At 41.7% G+C, this 21,114-nt stretch overlaps 1 protein-coding gene across 1 annotated transcript in view; it reads left to right on the forward strand.

The window, feature by feature from the left end:
* tek (TEK tyrosine kinase, endothelial) overlaps positions 1-5,994 on the forward strand; it is a 248,182-nt gene extending 242,188 nt beyond the window's left edge. The window contains exons 22-23 of the mRNA XM_063048906.1: positions 217-316; positions 3,945-5,994. Of these exons, the coding sequence (XP_062904976.1) occupies positions 217-316; positions 3,945-4,019 (175 nt within the window). The 3' untranslated portion in view covers positions 4,020-5,994. The remainder of the gene's footprint in view (positions 1-216; positions 317-3,944) is intronic.
* The last annotated feature ends 15,120 nt before the right edge of the window (positions 5,995-21,114 follow it).

The raw sequence follows: 21,114 nt of genomic DNA on the forward strand, positions 1-21,114 counted from the left end.
ACCATTCAAAAATCTGATGGCAGAGAGGGAGAAAACTTTTCCTAAAATGTTGAGTGCGTTATTCAGACTCTTGTATCTCCTCCCTGATGGAAGTAATGAAAAGAGGGCACGTCCCAGGTAGTGGGGGTCTTTAATGTGAAGAGGGTACGTTCCAGGAAGTGAGGGTCTTTAATGATGGATGAAATTGTTGTAAATCATTAAATGTAATTCTTTTAGGTATGAATTGATGAGACAGTGTTGGCGGGAGAAACCGTATGAGAGGCCGACATTTGCTCAGATACTTGTATCGTTGAACAGGATGCTTGAGGAGAGGAAGGTGAGTCCGTGCAACTTCCTTAACTTATCAATGGACCCTCACTCTGCACTCACTGGGAGGCTAAATTTCCAGTTCCACAGAATAACAGGGCAATTCAACAGAGGAACCCATTTAGTGTTGACTCTGAAATGTTTTCATTCTACTACTGTTGCCCTTTCTCCATAAATGCATATCAAGGGCATGGGACATGTACTTTCCCAACTTCACCTACTTGGGCAGTCAGGTTTGTGGATCTTGGGTAGGAGATAGAAGCCAGCAGTGGGGACTAAGGGAACTATGAATTTGGTAGCATGTACTGTAGACAGCATCCACTGGCAAGGCCTTTGATAAGGTCTTGCATGGGAGGCTGGTCAAGAAGGTTCAGTTGCCTGGCATTCAAGATGAGGTAGTAAATTGGATAAGACATTGGTTTTGCATGAGAATCCAAAGAGTGGTAGTAGAGAGTTGCCTCTCTGGCTGGAGGCCTGGGACTAGAGTTGTGCCTCAGGTGTCGGAGCTGGGTCTATTGTTGTTTGTCTCCTATATCAACAATTTGGATGATAATGTGGTAAGCTGGATCAGCAAATTTGCCGATAATACCAAGCTTGGGGGTGTAGTGGACAATAAGCATGCAGAAGGAACAGCTGGATAAATGGGCTGAAAATGGCAGGTCGAATTTAATGCAGACAAGTGTAAAGTGTTGCAGCTTGGGAGGACAAAACCAAGGTAGGACATACACAGTGAGTGTTAGGGCATTGGGGAGTGCAATGGAACATAGTGATCTGGGAATACAGGTCCATAATTCCTTGAAAGTGGTGTCATAATTAAAACTTTTGTCATATTGGCCTTCATAAATCAAAGTTGAGATGTTACGTTGAAGTTGTATAAGGCTTTATTGGAGGCCTAGTTTGGAGTATTGTGTGTATCTTTGGTCACCTACCTACAGGAAAGATGTAAATAAGATCAAGAGAGTGGAGAGAAAATTGACATAGATGTTGCCAGGACTTGTGGATCTGAAAGGTTGAATAGGTTAGAACTTTTTTTCTCTAGAGTATGGAAGAATGATGGGAGATTTGACAAAGGTAAACACAATTATGGGGGATACAGCTAGGGCAAATGCAAGCAGTCTGTTCCATTGTGGTTGTGAGATACTAGAACTAAGGTCATAGATTAAGGGTGAAAGGTGAAATGCTTAAGGGGAACATGAGGGGGAATTTCTTCATTCAGAGGATGGTGAGAGTGTGGAACGAGCTGTCAGGGGAAGTGTTCATGCAGGGATGTGGATTGATTTCAGTATTTAAGAGAAATTTGGATAGGTACATGGGTGGGTGAGGCATGGAGGGCTGTGGTCCAGGTGCAGGTCGATAGGGCTTGGCAGATAAATAGATCAGCATGGACTGGATGGACTGAAGGGCCTGTTTCTATACTGCTGTGTTCTTTGACTCTATGACTATAATGGAGCAGTTGCTTAAGTCATTGGTGAGGCCCCATTTGGAGTATGTGTACCATTTTGTAACGCAGTTATGGGAAAGGCATAGTTCAACAGGAAAGAGTGCAGAGAAGATTTACGAGGATGTTGCCAGGACTCAAGGGCCCAGGTTACAGGGAGAAATTGTTTGGGCTAGGACTTTATTGCTTGGAATGTAAAGAATGAAGGGCAACATTACAGAAATATTTAAAATTATGAGAGATATTGGAAAGGTGGATGGTAAGTCTTTCCCCCAGGACACAGGAGTCCAGAGCTGTAGGTCAATGATTCAGAGTGGGGAGGGTAAGAATTAAAAGAGGCCTGATGGGCAACTTTTTCACGCAGAAGATGGTGAGCTGCTGGAGGAAGTGGTTGAGCCAGTTACGATAGGATCATTTAACCAATTGGATAGGTACATGAGTGGGACTGAAAGGGCTATGAATGCATGCAGGAAATTGAGACTAGATGAGCAGAGACCATGGTCAGCATGGATCAATTGGGCCAAAGGGCCTGTATCCGTGCTCTGTGATCCTGACTTCAACCCACATTTCCGTAGAAGAGGTTGAGTGTTGCTTCTTCTCTAGTGAGACCATCTACATATTGCTTGAGAAAGCTTTCCTTAACTAATTTTGTCCCATTTAGATCTACATTTGTCCCAGTTAATAAAGTCACTTGCTATTTCTAGCCTATTATTCTTACAACTATCTGTGATCTTTGTGCACATTTGCCTGTCTTTTTATTACTATTGGGGCTGAGTGAGGGATAATCCTTCAAACTGATCACCTCCTTCTTAGTTCTAATCCACAAAGCCTGACTGGACAACCCCCCTGCCCCTGAGGAATATCCTCTCAAAATACCGCCATGATGTTCCATTCGACCTCTGTCACACGTTTAACATCTACACCTGGAACACTGAGCTGCCAGTCCTGCCATCCCGAACCATGTTTCTGTGATAACCATAATATCAGAGTTCCATATGTTTACTTATTTATTACTTATTGAGATACAGTGTAGAATAGGCCCTTCCAGCCCTTCAAGTCACGCCACCCAGCAACCCCCGATTTAACACAGGACAAGATAGAATGACCAATTAACCTACCATATGGTATGTCTTTGGACTGTGGGAGGAAACCAGAGCACCCGGAGGAAACCCACGTGGTCATGGGGTAGAACGTACAAACTCCTTACAGGCAATGGTGGGAACTGAACCAGGTTCACTGGTACTGTAAAATGTTGTGCTAACCACTACACTACCATGCCGCCCAATCTACGCCCTGAGTTCATCTGCCTTACCTGTGAGGCTTTTTTCCCATTAAAATAAATGCAAGTTAGCCCATAAGACCTTCCCCCTTCCCAGTCCCGCTCTTGACTGTCCTGTCTACTGGACTTACTGGCTTTAAATACAATGCTTTCATGTCTGCTACCTTAGAACACAGACAGTACAATTTATTAAATGCCTAACTAAGCTAATCCTTTTGCCTGCACAATAGCTATACAGTATACCACCATGCCCTGAACATTCATGTGCCCTACTAGGAGCCTCTTAAATACCTCTATTATATTTGCCTCCTCTACCATCACCCCCTACACAATATTCCAGACACCTGCCACTCTCTGTGTAAAAAAAAACTTGTCCTGCATGTCTCCTTTGATCTTATAATATGAACTCTCATATTAGTCATCTCAACCCTAACAGAAAGGTACTGCTGTCTATTCAGTCTATGCCTCTCATAAACTTATAAACCTCTGTTAGATCTCCCCTCAATCTCTTGCTCCAAAGAAAACAAGTTTGTACAATTTAGCTACTTTGGGTCCCACTGACACTGCCAGGCCAGTTTAAGTCAAGAGACAAGGATTGAACTTTACATGCCACATTACAGGCTTGCTGCCTGCGGGCATAGGCTGCTTCCTTTGCTGAACAGGTGTGAATGGATATGAATATTGTGCAATCATCACAAAATGAAAAAAGATTCTCATTATCCTCTGCATTTAGATCTTCATCATCTCGTCAACCAACTGTCCTGCCACTAATCATAATCCTGGATATCTGTATTAAATCTAGAACTCCTTAGAACTGGGTTTCCTGGGATCAGAATACGTGAATTACCTTTTTAATGTGTTATCATTTACAAAGTGTCTGTCAGGATCAACAACGTTCATTTGTCTTTCTACATTCATTAGACCTACGTGAACACAACTCTCTTCGAGAAGTTCACCTACGCAGGCATCGACTGCTCCGCTGAAGAAGCTGGATAAACAGTTTGTGAGGAAAAGTATCATGGAGATTATGCTAAATTGCATTTAATTAAGAATTGTAAAATGCATAACTATTACTTACACCACACCATACTATATTTCTGATGTGGAAGCAATTGAAAGCAAGTGCTTGGTTTAGGTTTCACTAATTGTATGTTCATAAGTCATGTTACCAGCTCACTAGTTTCAAGAATTGGTTAAAAGCCACACTTCCTCTAGAGTTTCCATTGCAGTTTCTGAGGATGTACAGAATAAGTGATTTGTCTAGGCACCTTTCAACAGCCACATTAATAGGCGATTACCAATAATCAAGAGTGCTTCAACTTTCATACTGGAGAAGATAATGACAGTTTCCACCTAAACAGAAATAGGCCATTCATAACTCCACACACCGTCTTTGAATTGGTAAACAAAACATGCACTCATCTGAAATCATCCTCAATTAGTGGAGAAGTTTAAACAGTGAATGAGGGTAACTTAAGTAACTTAAGTGTGCAAGATGTTTCACATCATCACATCATTAAAGTGCAAGGGGGGAAAAAAATCAGCAAGACAGAAACTGAAGATTAAAATGGATTTTAAAAGCTTCTACAACCTCAGAACATTCCAAATACTGTACAACCAATGTAATAAACTTTCCGAAGTGAAATCAGTGTTGTAGCAACAGTGTAATAATAGACAATCTATCTTTCATTATAATTGAAGTGATTAATTGGCTAGGCATTGGGGAGAATTCTTGCTCTTTAGTGAAAAACTGTGATTGGATCTTTTACACCATGTGAGAACATTGTTTAATGTGTTATTTGAAGAACAATGCAATATAATCGTACATGTTCAACAGGAGAACCCAAGTGAAGTCGTTTACTCATTAAGTTTAATCTTTCTCTTTGTGGTCGAGATGGCAGATCAGTAGCAGGTAGATTCAAACCTGAAATGTTTGATTCTACCTTCTACCTTTTGAGAAATGTTGCTGTAATTGGCAATTAGTTCTTAGGCATCTTAATTATTGGAAAGCAGAATGACTTGCCAAGGTCATAATTTTAATTACAGTGGCAAAGTTTTGTCTCAGTATACAATCCAAGGCTAATTTCTCAAATAATATTTAGAATTGTTAGGGATATTGTTTCTTATTATTTGCATGGTGAGCATGTGCAAAGCCGAGACCTGGCATTTACACTAGAATGGGGGATGTGCCTCAAGGACGGCATTAAAATAGGAGCCAAAGGCTTAATTGCCATTTGATATTTTTGAATCTCTGATTTCAAACTCATTTAATTTTTAAATGGATCAAAAATCCCTCCTTTTCAATTGCCAAGAACATGCATAAAAATATCTCCACTCTTTTGACATGCCTGGGTCAGGACAACAGTAACTATTTGACTCTTGTTACAGCAAGACAGCACAGCAGTTAGTGCTGCTGCCTCACAACTCCACTGAACCTGGTTCAATTCTGCTGTGTAGAGTTTATGCAACCAAGTGGGTTTCTCTGGTGCTCCAGTCTCTTCACCGTGCCATAGATGTGCTGGTCGGCTCCTACTGTAAATTGCCCCTGGTGGGTAAGTGGGTGGAAGGAAAATTATGGGATGTAAGAAGACAAAGTGTCAACGGATGATTGACGGTTGACACAGTAAGCTTTAAGGACTACTTACAGACTGTGTGAATCTGCGTTATTAATGATAGCATTGCACATATACTCAGAAGCATTATTTTAATCTGCTTTTTTGATTATTGCATCAATATTTGTGTTTCTGACTTTTTGCACATAAGCATTATTTCCTACCTACCTGCAATGTTACATACTGCCCCTACCTATATCTAAACTAACATGCTCTTCTCTACTTTTGTGAATCAGTTTGCAGTGATCTCTTTGTTAATCATGGTACCAGCATTTTTACAACATGGCAATGTTTTGAGCAGTCTTCTTTGAGAACAATCAAATTCTGAATATTAGTACAAAATAAATATTTCTCCATTTCTACCAAATTACTATTTCAATCTCTGTATCTCTTGTTAATTCCACTTACATAAATAAGGACTGACAGTTAAGAGTCCTAAGTGGATTCAACATTAAAATAACCTGTGCTATGAAAGTGCAGATTAAATCTTTTTCAGCAGTTTACGTACCATTGCTGAAAGTACTGAGTGCTTTCTTCATCCCAGTCTATTTAATTACTTGTACTAGATCATTTTGAAAAATAATTATGACTTCAAAAGTTAAAGACTGTTTTCCACTTTGAGCTGAAGTGAGGAGCAAACTGAGTGGCAGACCTGGAAAATAAATGTATCAGTCTAATAAATTAAGAGTACTATAGGCTAATATTATAACTGTGAGGCCCTCAGGCTAAATTTGCTCCTTTGTCTTAGCATCGAATTCTCACTCTGCCAAAGGAAATTTCAATCATTACAGAGGTGGGAGTGGGGTTTATTGGACAAATCTGCCACCATTCATAAAACTGTGAGCCCATGTGCCCAAAGGGTTCTCTCTCCCTCCCCACCTCTCACCGAGCCACTTCATTCTACCTTCCTCCACAAATGCCTCCTTCCCTAACTCCGGTATCATTGACCCAACACATTCATGCCTCCATTCTATCCATCTGCACTAACCCCATTTTCCTGGATTAGGACCATATACTTCTATTGAAGTATCAAAATGCCTCTTATCATATTGGAAACCACACCTTGGGCAGCACATTGCAGAAATGAACCACTCTGTGTAAAACACTCACCCCTCACATCCCCTTTGAAACTCCTTCCTTCAAAGTATGTCCTTTTTTTATTAACACCTCTATCATGTGAAAAAGGTGCAGAGGAATGGAAGAAATTTCTTTTTACATGGAATAGTTGTGTTTGTATGTGACTGTTTATCAGGCTGATGGAAACAAAGTACATCAGAACCTTCAAAAAGGAGCTGAATTTGCTGAAGAAAGGGTCATGAAGAAAGCTCAGAAGGTGGACAAGTTTGCAAAGTGCTGACACAGCCGAGATCATTGATTCCTCCCCTAGATCTGAAGCTTCTAAGCTATCACCTACTGGTCCATGTACCTCTTTATGTGACTAGGACCCACTATTGAAGAATGGTAGCTCTAAACCACTCTGAAAACATTATGTTTGCTCACTGTATAAATATATGATCAGAGTTTCGGCATATTAAGAAGTGCATGCCAGAAGGGCAATGCTACAATAGTCCTGGGGGATTTCAATATGCAGGTAGATTGGGTCCCAGGAGGGAGATTTTCTAGAGTGGCTACCAGGAGTGTTTTTTAAACCCACTCATGGTAGAACCGACTAGGGGATCAGCAATTCTAGATTGGGTGTTATGCAATGAACCAGAATTGATTAGTGACCTTAAGGTAAAAGAACCCACAGGGGAAAGTGATGATAGTATGAACAAATTCACCCTGAAATTTGAGAAGAAGCTAAAGTCTGATGTTTCAGTATTACAGTGGCATAAAGGGAATTACAGAGGCATGAGACAGGAGTCGGTCAGAATTGATTAGAAAAGAACACGGGCAGGGATGATGGCAGAGCAGCAACAGCTAGAATTCCTGGAAGCAATTTGGAGCTCACAGGATATATACAGGGGGTGATTGATAAGTTTGTGGCCTAAGGTAGAAGGAGTCAATTTTAGAAAACCTAGCACATTTATTTTTCAACATAGTCCCCTCCTACATTTGCACACTTAGTCCAGCAGTCGTGGAGCATACGGATCTTGGACCTACAGAAAGTGTCCACAGCAGATGGGATTCATAAGTTTGTGGCCTAAGGTAGAAGGAGATGAGTTATACGGCTCTCGTTACATGCACGTGCAGTTCAACCCTTTGAGTGATTATGCAGAAAGTTTGAAGTTAATAACATCAGGGGTGATTGATAAGTTCGTGGCCTAAGGTAGAAGGAGATGAGTTATTAACTTCAAACTTTCTGCATAATCACTCAAAGCATTGAACTGCATGTGCATGTAATGAGAGCTGTATAACTCAGCTTCTTCTACCTTAGGCCACGAACTTATCAATGACACCTGCTGTGGATACTTTCTGTAGGTCCAAGATCCATATGCTCCACGACTGCTGGACTAAGTGTGTAAATGTAGGAGGGGACTATGTTGAAAAATAAATGTACTAGGTTTTTTAAAATTGACACCTTCTGCCTGAGGCCACGAACTTATCAATCACCCTTCGTGCATCCCAAAGAGGAAGTAGATTCTAAAGGCAAGATGACACAACCATGGCTAACAAGAGAGGTCAAAGACAACATAAAAGAGGGCATATAATAGAGCAAATATTAATGGGAGGTTAGCGGATTGGGAAACTTTTAAAAATCTACAGAAGACAACTTTAAATGTCACTAAGAAGATAAGGGTGCAATATAAAAGTAAGCTGGTCAATAATATTAAAGAGGATACCAAAAGTTCTTTTAGATGTTGGACCACTGGAAAATGATGCTGCAGAGGTAGTAATGAGGGACAAGGAAATGATGGACAAATTCAGTAAATATTTTGCATCTGTCTTCACTGTGGAAGACACCAGCAGTGTGGTTCAGTTTCAGGGGTTAGGGGTCATGAAGTGTGTGAGGCTACGAGAGAGAGAAGGATCTTGGGAAACTGAAAAGACTGAAGGTAGATAAATCACCTGGACCAGATGGTGTACACCCCAGGGTTCTGAAAGAGGGTGCTAAAGAGATTGTGGAGGGATTAGTAATGATCTTTCAAGAATCACTAGATTCTGGAATGGTTCTAGAACACTGGAAAATTGCAAATGTCACTCCACTCTTCAAGAAGGAAGAGAGGCAGAAGAAAGGAAACTATAGGCTGGTTTGTGTGACCTCAGTGGTTGGGAAGGTGTTGGAGTCAATTATTAAGGATGGGATCTCAGGATACTTGGAGACACATGATGAAATAGGCCATCATCAGCAGGGTTTCCTCAAGGGAAATTCTTTGAAGAAATAATAAGCAGGATAGACAAAGGAGAATCAGTTGTTGTTAAATACTTGGATTTTCAGAAGGCTTTGACAAGGTGCCACACGTGAGGCTGCTTAACAAGCTACAAGCCCTTGGTATTACAGGAAAGATTCTGGCATGGATAAAGCAATGGCTGGTTGGCAGGAGGAAAAGAGTGGGAATAAAGGGAGCCTTTTCTGGTTGGCTGCCAGTGACTAGTGGTGTTCCACAGGGGTTTGTATTGGGACAGATTCTTTTTACATTATATGCCAATGATTTGGATTATGGAATTGATGGCTTTGTTGCAATGTTTGCAGACGATATGAAGATAGCAGAAGGGGCAAGTACCTTAGAGGAAGTAGAGAGGCTACAGAAGGACTTAGATAGATTAGGAAAGGAATGGCAGATGGAATACAGTGTCAGGAAGTGTATGGTCATACACTTTGACAGAAGAAATGAAAGGGTTGACTATTTTCTAAATGGAGAGAAAATACAAAAATATTGAGATGCAATGGACTTGAGTCCTTGTGCAGGATTCCCTAAAGGTTTGTTTGCAGCCGAGTCTGTGTTGAGGAAGGCAAACGTGATGTTAGCATTCATTTCTAGAATATAAAGCAAGAATGTAATGTTGAAACTTTATAAAGCACTGGTGAGTCCTCACTTGGACCATTATGAACAATTTTAGGCTCCTTATCTTAGAAAGAATGTGCTGAAACTGGAGAGGGTTCAAAGGAGATTCACGAAAATGTTTCCAGGATTGAATGGCTTGTCATATGAAGAGTGTTTGATGGCTCTGGGCCTACATTCACTGGAGTTCGAAAGAATGAGGGGAGACCTCATTGAAACCTATCAAATGGTGAAAGGTCTCGTATGGTGGGAGAGTCCAAGACCAGAGGACACAGCCTCAGAATAGAGGTGCGCCCTTTTAGAATGGAGATGAGGAGGAATTTCTTCAACCTGAGAGAAGTGAATCTGTGCAATCCTTTGCCACAAGCAGCTGTGGAGGTCAAGCCTTTATGTATATTTAAGGGAGAGTTTTATAGATTCTTGATTGGTCAGGACACAAAGGGATATGGGGAGAAGGCAGGAGATTGGAGCTGAGAGGAAACTTGGATCAACATGATGAAATGGTGGAGCAGACTCAATGTGCCAAATGGCCTAATTCTGCTCCTATGTAAAGAAAAGTGTACAAAGGAAGGACCATCATTTAGAGAGAGATGCTTCCCATTAAATTTGGCTGTCAGAAGGATGGATTCTCTGTAGGACAAGGACAAGCACAAACACAAAGGCTGTGTTATTATTTATGTATATAATAAAAAGAACTGTGGTTCCCAAGGTGCAATGCAGGTGGTTCACTCAGAACTGGAAGTGCCGTCGGGGAGCTGGCCGCACGTGGAATTGGATCGGGCTAGAATTGCCAAACAAAATCATGCCAGCATTTTTAACTACATCGAGTTTTCTTTATTAAGAACAAATATGGTGTCAGAAGTCATCGTGAAGACCAAACACGGAGACTAAACGTACCCCAAGCAATTGAGAAAGAGATGCCAGTTCTGATGGGGAAGAGATGCTAGAAGCCAGTGAGGGCAGCAGCCAGCAAGGCAATGGAGCACATTGTATGAAGTTCACTAAATTCACCATAAGACCATGAGATAAAGGAACAGAATTAGACCATGTGACCCATCGCATCTGCTACGCCATTTCACCATGGCTGATGATACTTCTTGCAGCTCATGACACCAGTCGCACCATGCTCAACCATTTGATTCCTAACTTTGTCTGAGGTCTTACCAACATCTGTCTCCACAACCTCTCCACTAACTGTTCTCACACTCTGCTGCCCATCCCCCTGCAACTCTGTCTTAAATCCCACCATGCAGCATTAACAATCTTCCCCACTCCAGTTCAGGTGCAAGCTGTCCCTTCTGTACAGGTCCCACCTTCTCTGGAGGAGAGCCCAATGATCCAAGAATCTTCTGCCCTCCCTGCTACACCAGCTCCTTCGCCATGTGTTAAATTGTATAAACTTAGTTCTGACCTCACTAGCACATGGCACCAGTAGCAATCCTGAGATCACAATCCAGGATGTCCCTGATATTCACTATGCAAAACCTCATTACTCATCCAAAAACTCTGAAGCTTATCAGAAAGTCATATGCACACTTATATACATTACAATGGCAGTGATATCCCAATAAATGTTCCATGTTAAACTGTGTCTGTCCCAAAGATCTCAATTCAGCAATTAGATGTTCAAGTGCACTTAATAGGAACTGCATTTAAACAATATATACTGCACCTTTTCTTGACAATTTCACTTCATACAGATGCCATTATCATGCATATTAAAACTGAACAGGGAATTATTCAAGCAACACACATCAAAGTTGCTGGTGAACACAGCAGGCCAGGCAGCATCTCTAGGAAGAGATACAGTCCAACATTTTGGGCCGAGACCCTTCGTCAGGACTAACTGAAGGAAGAGCTAGTAAGAGATTTGAAAGTGGGAGGGGGAGGGGGAGATCCAAAATGATAGGAGAAGACAGGAGGGGGAGGGATGGAGCCAAGAGCTGGACAGGTGATTGGCAAAGGGGATATGAGAGAATTATGGGACAGGAGGCGCAGGGAGAAGGAAAAGGGGGAGGGGGAAAAAACCCAGAGGATAGGGAAGGGGTATAGTCAGAGGGACAGAGGGAGAAAAAGGAGAGAGAGAGAAAGAATGTGTGTATAAAAATAAATAACGGATGGGGTACGAGGGGGAGGTGGGGCATTAGTGGAAGTTTGAGAAGTCAATGTTCATGCCATCAGGTTGGAGGCTACCCAGACGGAATATAAGGTGTTGTTCCTCCAACCTGAGTGTGGTTTCATCTTTACAGTAGAGGAGGCCATGGATAAACATATCAGAATGGGAATGGGATGTGGAATTAAAATGTGTGGACACTAGTAGATCCTGCTTTCTCTGGCGGACAGAGCGTAGGTGTGGCTGTGGATATCCAGTCTATCTAGGCCTTTCAACATGTGATAGTTTTCAATGAGATTCCCCTTCACTATTCTAAATTTCAGTGAGTACAGTGCCATCAAAAGCTCCTCATATGATAAGACTTTCATTCACAGAATCATATTCGTGAACATCCTTTGAACCCACTCCAAAATCAGCACATCCTTTCTTAGATAAGGGGACCAAAACTGCTCATGATACTGCAAGTGAAGCCTCAGCAGTGTTTTATAAAACCTCCCCACTAACTCAACCTGCAAGTTAACTTGTAGGGAATCCCTGCACAAAAACTCACAAGTCCCTTTGCACTTCGAATTTCAGAATTTTCTTCCAGTTTAGAAAGTAGTCTGCACTTTCATTCCTTCTGCCAAAGTGCATGACCATACACTTCATGACATTATATGTCATCTACCTCTTCTTTACCCATTCTAATCTGTCTAATTCCTTCTGCAACCTCCCTGCTTCCTCATAACTACCTGCCCCTCCACCTATCTTCATAGGATCGGACTTGACCACAAAACCAACAATTCTGTCATGAAAAGCATTGACATACAGCATAGAAAGCAGCAGTCCCAACACAGAACCGAGCAGGACATCACTATTCACCAGTCAATCAGAAAAGACTCCTTTTATTCCCACTCTTTGCCGCCTGTCAATCAGTCAATGCTTTATCCCTGCTAGTACCTTATCTTGCTAAGCAACCTCATGTGCAGCACCTTGTCAAAGGCTTTCTGAAAATCTAAGTACACAACATCCATCAATTCTCCTTTGTCCATCCTGCTTGTTATTTCATCAAAGAATTCCACAGATTTGTCGGACAAGATTCTCACTTAAGGAAGCTATGCTGACTGTGGCTTATTATATCATGTACATCCAAGTACCCTGAGAGTTGACTCCAACATCTTCCCAACCACTAAAGTCAGGCTAACTGGCTTATAATTTCCTTTCTTCTGCTTCTGTCCCTTTTTGAAGAGTGGAGTGACATGTGCAATTTTCCACTCCTCAGTAAGCATGCCAAAATCTATTGATTCTTGAAAGATCATTACTAATGCCTTCACAATCTCTTCGGCTACCTTTTTCAGAATCCTGGGGTGTAGTCCAGGCAACCTATCTATGTATCCATAGACCATTCAGCTTCCCAAGCACCTTCTCCCTATTAATAGCAACTGTACTCACTTATGCCCCCTAACACACTTAAAACTCAGCATACTTCTAGTGTATTCCACAGTGAAGATCGATGCAAAATATTCATTCAGTTCATCCCCCATTTCCTTCTATGCACCCCATTACTATCTCTCCAATGTCAATTTCTAGCTGTCCAATATCTACTCTCATCTCTTTTACTCTTTATATATCTGAAAAAGTTTTGGTGTACTGTTTGATATTATTGGCTAGCTTACCATCATTTTGTTATCCCCTCTTAAGGCTTTTTAGCTACCTTCTATTGGTTTTTAAAAGGTTCCCAATCCTCTAACTACCCACTAATTATTGCTATATTTTATGCCCTCTCTTTTGCTTTTACGTTGGTTTTGACTTCCCTTTTCAGCCACAGTAGCATCATCCTGCCTTTATAATACTTCATTGGGATGTACCTATCATGCACTTTCCAAATTGCTCCCAGAAACTCCAGCCATTGCTGGATTTTGCATTAACTTTGGCCAGCTCCTCTCTCATGCCTCTGTAACTCCTTTTGCTCCACATTAGACTTTAGCTTCTCCCTCTCAAATTGCAGGGTGAATTTAATCATACTATGATCACTGTCTCCTAAGTGCTCCTCTACCTCATGGTCCCTAATCACATCTGGTTCATTACACTACACCAGATCCAGAATAGCTGATCCCTTAGTGGGCTCAGCCACAAGCTGCTTTTAAAAAAAGTCATCCTGTAGGCATTTTACAAATTCTCTCTCCTGGGATCCAAAATCAGCACCAACCTGATTTTCCCAATCTACCTGCATATTGAAATCCCACATGACTATCATAAACATTGCCCTTTTGACATGCATGTTCTAACTCATTATAATTTGTAGCACACATCCTGGTTACTTTTTGGAGGCTTGTTTCTAACTCCCAAAGTACTTTTACCTTTAGAGTTCCTTAACTCTACCCAAAACAACTCTACATCTTCCGATCCTATATTATCTATTTTTAAGGATTTGATTTCTATTTTACCAACAGAGCCACACCCTCTATAGCAACTTGCCTGTCCTTTCAATACAATGTGTATCCTTGGATGTTAAGCCCCCAAGTATAATCTTCTTTCAACCATGACTCAGTGATGACCACAATGTCATATCTGCCAATTTCAAACTGCACTACAAGATTATCTACCTTTTTCTGAATACTACATACATTCAAATGTAACACCGTCAGTCCTGTATTCATCACCCTTTTCAATTTTGATCCTGTTGTACTATAATTCATCCCACTAACTGCGATTTTGCCGTTATCTGTTGACCTTCCTTTCAGTCTTATGACACACTGCCTCTGCCTGTATACCAAATGCCCCTTCTTCAGCCCTATCACTCAGTTGCCCATCCCCTGCCAAATTAAAGTACCTCCTCTACAGTTCTGGCAAACCTGCCCACAAGGATACTGGACTGCCTCAGGTTCAGGTCTAAACCATCTCTTTTGCATAGGTCATACCTTCCCCTAAAGATTTCCCAATGATGGAAAAAATCGGAAACCTTATCCCCTGCACCAGTTCCTCAGCCACACTTTCACCTGCCAAGTCATCCTATGCTTACCCTCACTGGCGCATGGCACAGGCAGTAATTCAGACCCTGGAGGTCCTGTTTCTCAGCTTTCTATCTACCTCCTTAAAATCTCTCTTCAGGACCTCCTCCCTTTTCCTACCTATGTCATTGGTGCCAATATATACTAAAACTTGTGTCTTCTCACCCTCCCCCTTTAGAATGCCATGAACCTGATCCAAGACGTTCTTGACCCTGGCACTTGGAGGCAACATACCATCCAGGTGACTCTATTGCATCCAAAAAATCTTGTGTCTATTCCTCTAATTATGGAATCTCCTATCACTACTTTAACTTTCTCTAACAACTTTTCTGCAAATACTCACCCATATTTCAATATACTTAATGCTTTCTGGTCCATAATAGAAACATAACATAGAAACATAGAAAATAGGTGCAGGAGTAGGCCATTCGGCCCTTCGAGCCTGCACCGCCATTTATTATGATCATGGCTGATCATCCAACTCAGAACCCCGCCCCAGCCTTCCCTCCATACCCCCTGACCCCTGTAGCCACAAGGGCCATATCTAACTCCCTCTTAAACATAGCCAATGAACTGGCCTCAACAGTTTCCTGTGGCAGAGAATTCCACAGATTCACCACTCTCTGTGTGAAGAAGTTTTTCCTAATCTCGGTCCTAAAAGGCTTCCCCTCTATCCTCAAACTGTGACCCCTCGTTCTGGACTTCCCCAACATCGGGAACAATCTTCCTGCATCTAGCCTGTCCAATCCCTTTAGGATCTTATACGTTTCAATCAGATCCCCCCTCAATCTTCTAAATTCCAATGAGTACAAGCCCAGTTCATCCAGTCTTTCTTCATATGAAAGTCCTGCCATCCCAGGAATCAATCTGGTGAACCTTCTTTGTACTCCCTCTATGGCAAAGATGTCTTTCCTCAGATTAGGGGACCAAAACTGCACACAATACTCCAGGTGTGGTCTCACCAAGGCCTTGTACAACTGCAGTAGTACCTCCCTGCTCCTGTACTCGAATCCTCTCGCTATAAATGCCAGCATACCATTCGCCTTTTTCACCGCCTGCTGTACCTGCATGCCCACTTTCAATGACTGGTGTATAAGGACACCCAGGTCTCGTTGCACCTCCCCTTTTCCTAATCGGCCACCATTCAGATAATAATCTGTTTTCCTATTTTTGCCACCAAAGTGGATAACTTCACATTTATCCACATTAAATTGCATCTGCCATGAGTTTGCCCACTCACCCAACCTATCCAAGTCACCCTGCATCCTCTTAGCATCCTCCTCACTGCTAACACTGCCACCCAGCTTCGTGTCATCCGCAAACTTGGAGATGCTGCATTTAATTCCCTCATCCAAGTCATTAATATATATTGTAAACAACTGGGGTCCCAGCACTGAGCCTTGCGGTACCCCACTAGTCACCGCCTGCCATTCTGAAAAGGTCCCATTTATTCCCACTCTTTGCTTCCTGTCTGCTAACCAATTCTCCACCCACACCAATACCTTACCCCCAATACCGTGTGCTTTAAGTTTCCACACTAATCTCCTGTGTGGGACCTTGTCAAAAGCCTTTTGAAAATCCAAATATACCACATCCACTGGTTCTCCCCTATCCACTCTGCTAGTTACATCCTCAAAAAATTCTATGAGATTCGTCAGACATGATTTTCCTTTCACAAATCCATGCTGACTTTGTCCGATCATTTCACCGCTTTCCAAATGTGCTGTTATCACATCCTTGATAACTGACTCCAGCAGTTTCCCCACCACCGACGTTAGGCTAACCGGTCTATAATTCCCCGGTTTCTCTCTCCCTCCTTTCTTAAAAAATGGGGTTATATTAGCCACCCTCCAATCCTCAGGAACTAGTCCAGAATCTAACGAGTTTTGAAAAATTATCACTAATGCATCCACTATTTCTTGGGCTACTTCCTTAAGCACTCCAGGATGCAGACCATCTGGCCCTGGGGATTTATCTGCCTTCAATCCCTTCAATTTACCTAACACCACTTCCCTACTAACATGTATTTCACTCAGTTCCTCCATCTCACTGGACCCTCTGTCCCTTACTATTTCTGGAAGATTATTTATGTCCTCCTTAGTGAAGACAGAACCAAAGTAATTATTCAATTGGTCTGCCATGTCCTTGCTCCCCATAATCAATTCACCTGTTTCTGTCTGCAGGGGACCTACATTTGTCTTTACCAGTCTTTTCCTTTTTACATATCTATAAAAGCTTTTACAGTCCGTTTTTATGTTCCCCGCCAGTTTTCTCTCATAATCTTTTTTCCCCTTCCTAATTAAGCCCTTTGTCCTCCTCTGCTGAACTCTGAATTTCTCCCAGTCCTCAGGTGAGCCACTTTCTCTGGCTAATTTGTATGCTACTTCTTTGGAATTGATACTATCCCTAATTTCTCTTGTCAGCCACGGGTGCACTACCTTCCTTGATTTATTCTTTTGCCAAACTGGGATGAACAATTGTTGTAGTTCATCCATGCAACCTTTAAATGCTTGCCATTGCATATCCACCGTCAATCCTTTAAGTGTCATTTGCCAGTCTATCTTAGCTAATTCACGTCTCATACCTTCAAAGTTACCCCTCTTTAAGTTCAGAATCTTTGTTTCTGAATTAACTATGTCACTCTCCATATTAATGAAGAATTCCACCATATTATGGTCACTCTTACCCAAGGGGCCTCTCACGACAAGATCGCTAATTAACCCTTCCTCAACGTACAAACATTCACACTACTGGAGTCCTTTTAGAGGCTAAGGACAGGAGACTCTCACATTGTCATCCACATACACACAATCAAGGCATTCACCTATGCTTTGGATACAATCCAGTCCAGTTCACTCTTTTTTTTTCCCTGATCCTGTGGGATCTGACCCAGACCAGGGAAATTTCTTCTCCCTGAGCTCCCATGGGATCATACCCAGTCCGGGGCAAACTCTTTTTTTTTACACCGCAACTTTTCTCTGTTGGCGACTAAAGTGTTGGCAAACCTTGACAATGCCACATGGGAGGAAATTAGCATTCCAGCAGAAGACTCAGTCCTTTGCTCAAATGTGAACTACTTATAATACAAGACTGATCATCTACTGGAGCTGAATTCCTTTCTCCTGAAATAACAAAGTCAAGGGTTAGTCATCTTGGTGCTAAAAACATCAGCAGGATCTCTTCACCCCCTTCCCAAACGCACCACACATATGACTGGGCTATGGTAGCAGAAGACCACACTGGGTTACACACCTGTACTTAATGTGACAGCTGAGTGTTTATCAGAGGGCTGCATGCACAGAGCCTCCAGCGTTGTTAAAGACCTCTCCTATCCTTACGAACCAAAACTGTCAGGCTGGGTAACAGTGAAAAATAGTTCAATGCAAGTTGGGCTGAGAACCTCTGATGAGGGTCAGGAGGGAAGTGGTAAAGTTAGAAATGGAAATTAGAAATGTAGGCAGCAAAAGACAGCAAACATTTAAAGGAAAAATGTTAAAAGGCCAAATTTAAAGGCAAAAATATCTAATTGCATGTATCAAAAGTGAATGAATTAACTAAGAACACAATCAACATAAGGAGTTGATTGTACTCGAGTCTTAGAACCTCAAGTATACTATTGATTTATTTAGAGATATGGCACAGAACATGCTTCTTTGGCCCTTCAAGCCGCACTGCCCAGCAACCGATTTAACCCAAGCCTAATCACAGGACAATTTATAATGACCATTTAACTAATGGTACATCTTTGGTTTGTGGGAGAAAACCAGAGCACCCGGAGGAAACCCAAGCTCACGTGGGAAGGAATGTAAAAGCTTACTTACAGAGGACACGGGAATTCAAGTATGAACTCTGAAGCCCAAACTGTAATGGCATGGTGCCCCAATATTATGGGTTCCCCTTAGCCCACTCAGTTTATGACATTCTTGAAGGACCTGACCAAATTTTGCTTAGCTTTCATAAAACTATGTTGACTGTGAGATAATTCCTTGGTAACTTTCCCTAATAACAGATGTTAGGCCAACTGGCCTTTAGTTTCACGCTTTCTATCTCTGTCCTTTCTTAAGTAGTGGCATAGCATTCTCAGGGAACTACGCCAGAATTTAGTAGATTACAACAAATAAGCCCATCTCCGTAGCCTCTTTGAGACCTCAAGATGCAGACCATCAGGTCCATTAATTTGTTTAGGTCTTTCCACGGTCCTAGTGGGAAGAAAGTCTCAGCAGACGTATTTAAAACATCCTTAGCCATGGGTGATATTCTGGAGGATTGGAAGATGGCTAATGTTGTTCTGTTGTTCCAGAAAGGCTCCAAGGGAAATCATGGGCTGGTGAGCCTAACATCAATGGTGGGTAAGCTATTGGAAAGCATCCAAAGGGACCAGATATGCAAGTATTTGGATAGACAGTCTGATTAGCGATAGTCAACATGGCTTTATACATGTTAGGTCATGTCTAACTAAGTTTTAAGGTTACCAATAAAGTTGGTGAAAAAAAGACAGTGGATGTTGTCTACATGACTTTAGCAAGACCTTTGACAAGGTACCACATAGGAGGTTGGTCAGGAAGATTTGGTTGCCTGGTATTCAAGATGAGGTAGTAACTTGGATTTGACATTGGCTCTGCAGGAGAAGCTAGAGAGTAGCAGCAGATGGCTGCCTCTTTGACTGGAGACCTGTGACTAGTGGCATACCACAGGGATCAGTGCTGGTGGTGATGTTTCTCATATCAGTGATCTGAATCAGCAAATTTGTGGATGAAACCAAGATTGAGGGTATAGTGGACAATGAAGAAAGCTCGCAGCAGGATCTGGACCAGTTGGGGATAATGGGCTGGAAAATACCAAATGGTATTAACGCAGATGTGTGAGGAGTTACACCTTGGAACAACAAAACAGCTAGGACATACAGAGAGAACAATAGAGAAAAGGAGTGTGGTAGAAAAAGGGATCTGAGAATACTGTTCTATAATTCCTTGAAAGTGGTGTCACAGGTAGACAAGGTCATAAAGAAAGCTTTTGGTACATTTTGATAATCAAAATATTGAGTACAGTTAACTTGCAGGCCGAGTTAGCGGTTAGGAAGGTAAATGCAATGTTAGCATTCATTTTGCAAGGACTAGAATACAAGAGCAAGGAGGATGTAATGCTAATGTTATGTTGAAGTTGTATAAGTCATTGGGGAGGCCAAATTTGGAGTACTGTGTGCAGTTCTTGTCACCTACTTACAGAAAGGATATTGATAGAGTACAAGACCAATTTACTAGGATGTTACTGGGACATGTAGACTTATTACAGGAAAAGGCTGAATAGATTAAGACTTTATATATCTGAAATATCTTTTGTTAAAAGAATAAAAGTGAGGTGAGAATGGATATTGAACTGCTGGAAAATGGCACTGGTGAGGCAGTAATCAAGACAAAGAAATAGCAGACAAACTTAGTAAGTATTTTGCAACAGTTTTCACAGTGAACGACACTAGCAGTATGCCACAATTTTGAGTGTCGGGGGCAGGTATTACAGAAATGAGTGTAGTTGCTATTATCAAGAAGGTAGTGCTTGGGAAGGGGGCTGAAATGAGTGTAGTACTATTTTAAGGAGAAAGTGCTTGGGAAGTCAAAGGGTCTGAAGCTAGATAAGTCAGCTGGACCACACCCCAGGGTTCTGAATAAAAAATAGCTGATGAAAGAATTAATAATGATCTTTGAAGAATCACGAGATTCTGGTATGGTTCCAGAAAACTGGAAAACTGCAAATGTCACGACACTCTTTAAAAAGAAAGGGAGACAGAAGTAAAGAAATTATAGGCCAGGTAGCCTGACTTCAGTAGTTGGTGAACTGTTGGAACCCATTGAGGATGAGGTTTTAGGGTACTTGGAGGCACATTAAGAGTAGCTGAAAGTCAGCAAGGTTTCTTGAAGGAAAAATCTTGCCTGACAAATCAGCTGGAATTCTTTCAAGCAAGATAGACAAAGGAAAGTCAGTGGATGTTGTTTAATTGGATTTTCAGAAAGCCCTTGACAAGGTGCTGCACATGAGGCTGTCCATGGTGTTACAGGAAAGATCCTAGCATGGATAAAAAAAAAATGGCTGATTGGTAGGAGCCAAAAACTAAAGGCTGGTGACTAGTAGTGTTCTGTATGGGTCAATGGTTTGGAAGACAGAATTGATGGATTTGTGGTCAAATTTGCAGACAATAAAGGGGCAGGTAGGGTTGAGGAAGCAGGGAATCTACCGAAGGACTTAGGGAGAACAGGCAAAGAAGTGGAATATAGTGTATGGAAATGTACAGTCATGCACTTTGGCAAAAGAAAGTTAAAAATATCAGAAGTGCAGAGGGATTTGAGAGTCCTTGTGCAGGGTTCCTTAAAAGTTAACTTGCAGGTTGAGTTGGGTGGTTAGGAAGGTAAATGTAGTGTTAACATTTCAAGAGGACTA

Source organism: Mobula hypostoma, chromosome 5 (genome assembly GCF_963921235.1).
Source record: "Mobula hypostoma chromosome 5, sMobHyp1.1, whole genome shotgun sequence".
NCBI lineage: Eukaryota > Metazoa > Chordata > Chondrichthyes > Myliobatiformes > Myliobatidae > Mobula > Mobula hypostoma.